Raw genomic sequence first — 8152 nt, forward strand, 5'->3', positions numbered from 1 at the left:
GGGAGGTGGGTCTGCCTGGCAGGTGGGCCTGCGTGAGGGGCTGCTGGGCAGGGGGGCTGCGCGGCTCCCTCAGCTCATCCCGCCCCTCCCCCGCCTCCGCCAGGCCCGCAGCGGGACGCGCAGGCCGCCCGGGAGTTCATCCTGAAGATGTTTGTGGACCTGAACCCCGACAGCGACAAGATCATCTATTCCCACTTCACGTGCGCCACCGACACGGAGAACATCCGCTTCGTCTTCGCCGCTGTCAAGGACACCATCCTGCAGCTCAACCTGAAGGAGTACAACCTGGTGTGACCACACGGACTCCCGCCAGCCGCCTGCTGGTCGCCAGTCTGCCCCAGGAGTCGGGGTTTTTTCATATTTTTAAACAAATGGTTTTTATTTCACAGTTATCAGGGGATGTACGTCTTTCTTCCTACACACCTCGTGCACCTTCTCATCTTTGTCAGTGGCAGAGGCCGCCTTTTTCTGGCCTTGACTCGTGGCTTGCTTTTTTCTAAAAAAAAAAAAAAAACAAAAAAGGAAAAAGAAAAAAAAAGAGAACCCACAGAAGATGGGCAGAGAGGGGACCTGGCCCCAGCGGTGCGAGACGTGGCCTCCGGGGACGGCTGTTGGCCTGCTTTCTTCTGATCTCGGAAGGCGTGGAGACGCAGAGGCTGGGACTTCTCTTTCTTCCTTGTTTAAGTTATTGACGCCCTCACCACTGTTGCCGGGTTTCTGCCCCGGACTCCAAGACGTGGGGGTGGGTGGCGCCCCCCGCTGCCCGCCCTGGGAAGTGCCTAACCATTTTTTCTTTTTTTTTGAGGAAAACAAAACGGAGCCCCTGGGGCCCTGTCTCACAGCCCTGCCTGCCACGGGGGCCCAGGGCATCGGGGTTCTCCGGGTCTTCCGCTGGGAGCGCTCCTGGGCTCTGGGCCCAGTCCCCAACCCCGAGGAAGCCCGCTTGGACTGGGAGCCACTGTTTGTTTTGTTCCATTTTGGACCCAGTTTGGAAGCAGTGAGGGTGGGGTAGGGACTTCTTTCAGAATTTTCTCAGGTCTGTCCCCGAGAGGCAGAGACGCAGGGAGGGTCGCCCTGGCGGGGCTGCGGGTGGCTGGGAGGTGCCCACCGCCCTGCACTCTGCCCGGAGCCGAGCTGTCGGGGCTTGTGGCAGCTGGAGGTGGGCCTTAAGCCTGGCCACGGCCACGCACTGAGGGGGCCTCCCCGAGGGCCTGAGGGCCGGTTTCTGGGGGGACGGAGTGGCCGTCTCATGTGGCGTGGGCCGAGCACTGCAGTGGTTGGTTTTGTGTGGTTGGTTTCTTGCACCAATGTGACGGGAGTGGCCCGCTGGTGGCGCCCCGCACCTGTCCCATGCACCTGGGCCCTGCGAGTGAGCGCTCAGGGCGGCCCTTGACCAGGGAGTGCAGAGAAACAGCGCACACGTCAGACCAGCCCCGCACCAGCCCTGTCCCCGTCCGTGGGCCTCCCACCTCCCTCCTGCGCCTGATACGCAGGGCCCAGGGTGGGGGGCAGGCTTCTCGGCCTGTTCTCCTCTGGCATCTCCACCCAGAGGGCCCTCTCTGGTGCCGTGCGTCCACTTGCGGGGGTTTGTGCCATAGCCCTGACGTGCGGCCGGGGACGGTGGTGCCACTGGCGGTGGGCTCCCAGGGGCCCACAATGCACAGGGAGCCAGAGCAGGCCCTCGAGGGGGAGGCGGTGGGGGGCGCATCCAGAGTGTTAACTTCCGGAGGGGCCGGAGTGCCAAGATCCCGGGGCAAGCCCGGCTGCTGTGCCCAACCTCCCCGCCTGGCCTGCTCGCCTCCGAGGCGCTTGCCCGAGTGCCAGCCTCCCCCCACTGCTGTGTCGCATCACCCAGCAGAACTGCCCTCCGAGTGCCAACGCCCCAGTGGTGTGAGGGGCCGTGCTGGCCGGCCGGCGGGTGTGACCTCACCCGCTTGTACTTGTATATTAAACAGTCCTGATTTCAGACAATTTAAACCTTAATCTATTTAAAAAAGAATATTATATAAAAATGCTGTTTTTAAACCTTTTGTCATTTGAAATGCATGTATTGTCCGTGCGGGCTGAGGGGCGGGCGCCGTCGGCTCAGTGCCAGTCTCCTGTGGCCGGAGCTGTCCATGTTCAGGCAGCGTGTCGGGGCCCTGACCCCTTAATCCAGAGATACGTGATGGAAATAGACTTTTCATACCTTTCTCCTGAAATGAATTCTGTTTTAAATTGGAATAAATTTTGTTCCTAAACACTCGGTCCCCTGTGGCTTATTTCCTGTTACTGGCTGGGGGTGGGGGGCAGCAGGGGGCCCTGAGGCCCCCGGCGTGTCACCTGACTCCTGTGTGGCCTGCGGGGCCCTGGCACCTTCAGGATGGGGTCTGAGGTCACGGGAGCCGCAGCTCGGCCGCCTGGGGTGTACCTCCTTCCCTGAGCTGGGACTGCGGCCCCAGGGCCCCTGACATCAGGTCGATGTGCCGCGCTGTGGGCTGGATCATCCTGCAAGAGGAACTCGTCCTCGTGGGGGGCAGGGGACAGAGATGGGGCCTGGGTTCTGGGCCCAACTGGCCACTCACTGTCGCGGATCCTCTTGGGAAGACGCGCCCCTCCCCCAGCCCCATTTCTTTCTGCAAACCAAGATGTTGGACCAGTGATCTCCCTGCCGTCTCTCAGTCCTTTTTTCCTTAAAAAAAATTTTTTTTACATTGTGGTAAGTACACATACAACTTACCAGCTTCACCATTTTTAAATGCACAGTTAGGTGACATTAGTTTCGTTCGCAATGTTGTGCAACCATCAGCAGTAATTGTCTCCAAAACCTTTTCATCACCTCAAACAGAAACTCCGTACCCGTTAATCAATAACTCCCCACCCCTTCCCCCAGCCCCTGGCCCCCACCATCCTATTTTCTATGGATTTCACTCCTCCAGGGACTCCATGTGAGTGGAATCACACAGTATTTGTCCTTCTGTGTCTGACTTCTCACTGAGCATCATGTCCTTCAGGTACATCCATGGTGTAGCAGGTGTCAGGATCTCTTTCCTTTTTAAGGCTGAATCATTCCACTGCGTGGATGGACCACCTTTGTTTATCCATCTGTTGATGGTCACTTGGGTTGTTTCCCCCTTTTCACTGTCGTGAATCACGCTGCTGTGAACACAGGTGTGCAAGTATCCCTTTGAGACTCTGCTTTCCATTCTACTGGCTATAAACCCAGAAGTGGAATTGCTGGGTCAAATGGCGATTCCACGTTTAACCATTTGAGGAACCGCCAGGCTGTTTCCACGGCGGCTGCCCCATTTCTCGTTCCCACCAGCTGTACGCCAGGGTCGCATTTCTCCATATCCCCCTCCAGTTTTATTTACTCATTCATCAGCGGGATGGAAATGCCCTGAAGGCCCCGTGTGTGCCAGGCACTGTCCTAGGCACTGCATATACAGGGAGACAGCACTTATCACGATGACTCAATCTAGGAAGAAAAACAGCAGGGAAGCGTCATGGGCAGCGATAGTGGCCATTAAAGTCAGGCTGTTCAGGAAAGCCCTTTCGGAGAAGGCGTATGAATAGGATGCTGGAAGACGTGAAAAGGGGCCATGCTGTGGTCTGAGGGAGGGGATTGCCAGGCGGAGGGCAGAGCACATGCAAAGGCCCTGGGGCAGGACCAGCCCTGGTTCACTGGAGGAACAGCAAGGAGGCCCGTGTGTCTGGAGCAGAGTGAGTGAGGCAGAGAGAGGGAGGAGGGGAGGGCAGGGAGGGGACGGGGCAGGTCGTGCAGATCCTTGTGGGCCGCGGGGAGGACGGGCTTTTACCCTCAGGAAGGTGGGACCCTGGAGGACTGTGCGCCGGGGCGGGACAGGGCCTGACTCAGTGCTCACAGGCGCCCTCTGGTGGCCGCTTCCGGGAGGACAGACTGTGGGGGTGAGGGCGGAACCAGGGACCCGGATGGAGGGGACTCAGCTGGACCAGGTGTGAGATGATGGAGTGGTCCCAAGTGGAGGCGGAGGAGGGAGTGGGATTCGGGAGATGGGTGCAGGGAGGGAGCCCGCGGATGCTGCCGGCGCGCCTGGCCGTCATGTCCCCCGAGGCCGGCAGGTGCCGCTCGCCTGTTTTCCGCGCCCGTCCGCGCGAACGCGCATCCGCTCCGGAGGTCCTCTCGGCATCCCGGTTCCAACAGGGAAACCGAGGCACAGAGCGTCCTGGCCCTTGCCCTGACGGTAGGCGGCGCCCCTGAGCCTGGGCACCAGCCGCGACCCGGTGCAAAGTGAAAACGCAGGGCCCTTGTTACAAAACCAGGAGGCTTTCAAGACAGAAAACCTTCCGAGCCCGAGTCCCCCGCCCACCAAGCCGGCCCAGGTAGCCGGCGAGGGGATCCTGGGTGTTTCCTCCTTTTGGCTGCGGTGAATCATGCTTTTGTGAACTTGGGTGGGAAAGACCCTCTGGAGACCCTGCTTTCGGTATGGATATACTCGCAGAAGTGGAATCAAATCCGTGATTCATCAGTTAATAAAGGGAGGGGATGGACATTTGTACCCCAGCCTTGGGCCAGCCCTGGTGGGGGCGGGGGCATGACCTTGGGTATGGCCAAGGGCAGTGGCCAGGGAATGACCCAGCTGTGGCCTCCCATCAGCTGAGGACTGTGAGGTACTGTAAAACCATGTAAACATCCTATTCCTCATTAAACAGAAAGGGCATTTCTCATACCAAAGGAACAGCAAGGAGATCGTCGTTTCTGAATAAAGGAGAGACTTTGGATGGGATAAATTTAGGTCCATAAAAAACTCACCAGAGAGAATTTCCTGGTCGTCCAGTGGTTAAGAATCCGGGCTTCCACTGCAGGGGGCACGGGTTCGATCCCTGATCGGGGAAAGAAGATTCTGCAAGCCCGGTGGCACTGGCAAAAATTTAAAAAACAAACAAAAGAAACCTACCAGAGCTAGTGGGGTTGTAAATTGGTACACGCACTTTGGCAAAAGAGAGTTAATATCTCGGAAATACCTTGTAACCCAGCAGTTCCACAGTTGGGTATTTTTTTAAAAATAAATTTATTTAATTTTGGCTGCATTGGGTCTTCGTTGCTGCATGCGGGCTTTCTCTAGTTGTGGTGAGCCGGGGCTACTCTTCGATGCGGTGCGCGGGCTTCTCATTGTGATGGCTTCTCTTGTTGTGGAGCATGGGCTCTACATGCACAGGCTTCAGTAGTTGTGGCACGCGGGTTCAGTAGTTATGGCTCACGGGCTCTAGAGCGCAGGCTCAGTAGTTGTGGCGCACGGGCTTAGCTGCTCCTCGACACGTGGGATCTTCCGGGACCAGGGCTCGAACCCTTGTCCCCTGCATTGGCAGGCAGATTCTTAACCAGTGCGCCACCAGGGAAGCCCCCCTCAGGCATTTCTGATGGGCGTGCAAAATGGGAAAGCCACACCAGAAAAGCATCCAGCCGTTTCTTACAAAGTTATACGTACAATTACCTTATGACCCAACCATCCCACTTCTAGAAATATCCTAGAGAAACGAGCACTGATGATGATTATAGTGCATGTTTACAGCAGCACTATTCGTGATCACCCCCAAACTGGGAGCAACCCAAATGGCCCTCTATGGGTGAACAGATAAAGGGTGATGAACCCACACAACAGAAAACTACCCAAGAGTCCAAAGGAGAGGGCTCCTGACATGCCCCACTGCATAGACAAATCTCAGATGCTAAGTGAAAGAAGCCAGTCTCAAAAATTACACAGTGAGTGTATGATTCCATGTACATGACAGTCTCAAAAAGATTCAAAAAACCATAGCAACAAAGACCAGATCGGGCTTCCCTGGTGGCGCAGTGGTTGAGAGTCCACCTGCCCATGCAGGGGACGCGGGTTCGTGCCCCGGTCTGGGAGGATCCCACATGCCGCGGAGCGGCTGAGCCCGTGAGCCATGGCCACTGGGCCTGCACGTCCGGAGCCTGTGCTCCACAACGGGAGAGGCCACAACAGTGAGAGGCCCGCGTACCGCAAAAAAATAAAAAATAAAAAAAGAGCAGATCGATGGTTTCCAGGGGTGAGGGCTCAGGTGAGGGTCTGGCTATAAAGAAGTACCTGGAGGGGGTTCTTCAGGTGACAGAACCATATTCTGTCAACGGTTTTAGCCATAATTTACATGACTGTGTACATTTGTTAAAACACAAAACCGTACACCAAAGAAAGCACCTACCAAGCCACGTAAATTGAAAAAACAAAAAGCAAAATAAATCTTGTTACCAAAAATACCCCCCAAACACAGAAGTACCATAGCAGTTGGTGCAGTACTGACTGCCCAGCAGGAGGAAGGGGGTCTTTTTGGAACGGGGATCTGGGAACCCTCTTGGGGCTGACGATACCCTGAATCTTGGCCTGGGTGGGGATCACGTGGGTATCAGTTTCACAGGAAATTATTAGGTTATATGTTCATGTTTTCTGTGTTTTCTCTGTGTGTGTGTGTGTGTGTGTGTGTGTGTGTGTGTTTGTTTGTTTTAATTTTTAGTTCCCTGACCAGGCATGGAACCCACGCCCTCTGCAGTGGAAGGGCGGAGTCTTAACCACTGGACTGCAAGAGAAGTCTGTGTGTGTATTTTTTTTTAATATATATTTTTAAAATTTACTTATTTATTTATTTGCTGCGCCGGCTCTTAGTTGCGGCATGCAGGATCTAGTTCCCCAGTCACGGATGGAACCTGGGCCCCCTGCATGGGGAGCGTGGAGTCTTACCCACTGGACCATCGGGGAAGTCCGTGTGTGTGTTTTGTTTTTTTTTTTTGCAGTACACGGGCCTCTCACTGTTGTGGCCTCTCCCATTGCGGAGCACAGGCTCCGGACGCGCAGGCTCGCCATGGCTCACGGGCCCAGCCGCTCCGCGGCATGTGGGATCTTCCCGGACCGGGGCACGAACCCGTATCCCCTGCATTGGCAGGCGGACTCTTAACCACTGCGCCACCAGGGAAGCCCCGTGTGTGTGTATTTTTAAACACACACACAGCTCACCCTGTTATTCCCGAATGGACTAATAGGTGACGGGTGTCCCGCCAGGATGGCACCTCATCTGGACAGGAAGCAGCTCCTCGCCTGTTTGGGGAAGTGGGGAGATTTGTTGTGAGGCTGAAGAAATTCACAGAGTATGGGCCCTGGAGGAGGGGGAATCAAGGCGCCTGTTTTTATTTTTCTGAGGTCAGTGGGATGCCGCCCTGGCCCTGTGTGATGGGTTAGGGGCCTGGTGTCCTTTGGGAAACAGGGGGGTGGCCCCAGGTGCTCCTGGCCTTGCCCCGCCATCCACTCTCCAGTCTGTGACTCATCCTGGCCTCTGGGTTTTGCCAAGCTGGTTACCTCCGTTCTGCTTCTGTGTGGCCCAGATTATTATTTCTGCTTTTCTTCGCCTTCCCCGGTAGTGGGAAGTGACCCAGGCCTCAGGCTCCGGGGAGCACCCCCTCCTCATGGCCATCCGGTCGGGGGTGGGAACGGGGTTGGGCAGGGCAGTGCCTGGCCAGGACCCAGTGACCCAACGGGGCCCCTATCAAACTTCCCATCTGCTGGTCGTTATGAATCAACAGCGAAGAAAACCACATTGGTGCCGGCTGGGGCGTGGCACAGGCAGACAGTTGCGGCTGTGTGACCTCAGGCACAGCACGCACCCTCTCTGAGCCTCACCAGTGCCTGTGGGAGGGGCCCGGGATCTCCCGGATTCTGTGTATCTCTGGGGGGAGGGGTGTTTGGGAACTTTCTAGAGCTTTCTAGAACCTCTCAAAGAGCATTCTGTCCCCGAACACAGCAAAGAGCTGCTGGATTGGAGACATTCTGTGGGGACGCAGCTACACAGCCACCCCTGTGTCCCCTCCTGCTTCTAAGGTCCTGAGGGCTGAGTCGTCAGCGAACGCGGGCCTCATGGCCTTGCTGGGACGCGGGCTTGACTCCCAAGGTCCCCGTATGTCCAGGCTGCCTGTCCGACTTCTCCCAAATGCCTGTCTTCTCAGAGTGACCTTCCTTGACCCCCTGTTTCAAGCCACACATGAGGCCTCCCCCCCAATCTCCCATCCCCCTTCCCAGCTTTATTTTCCTCTCACAATTTATGGCCATCTGATAGGCTTAGATATACATATATTTAAGGTATTTCTTTATCTGTCTGTCTAGAGCGTAAGGCAGGGAGATCGGGT

The 8152-nt window shown here is 56.3% G+C and overlaps 1 protein-coding gene across 1 annotated transcript in view; it reads left to right on the forward strand.

Annotated features, from left to right (window-relative positions):
* Positions 1 to 294, forward strand: part of GNA11 (G protein subunit alpha 11) — a 20827-nt gene extending 20533 nt beyond the window's left edge. Inside the window, exon 7 of the mRNA XM_007460326.1 lies at positions 104 to 294. Within this exon, the coding sequence (XP_007460388.1) occupies positions 104 to 294 (191 nt within the window). The remainder of the gene's footprint in view (positions 1 to 103) is intronic.
* Positions 295 to 8152: the final 7858 nt, after the last annotated feature.

This window comes from Lipotes vexillifer, unplaced genomic scaffold (genome assembly GCF_000442215.2).
Source record: "Lipotes vexillifer unplaced genomic scaffold, Lipotes_vexillifer_v1.1 scaffold225, whole genome shotgun sequence".
NCBI classification, from domain to species: Eukaryota; Metazoa; Chordata; class Mammalia; order Artiodactyla; family Lipotidae; genus Lipotes; species Lipotes vexillifer.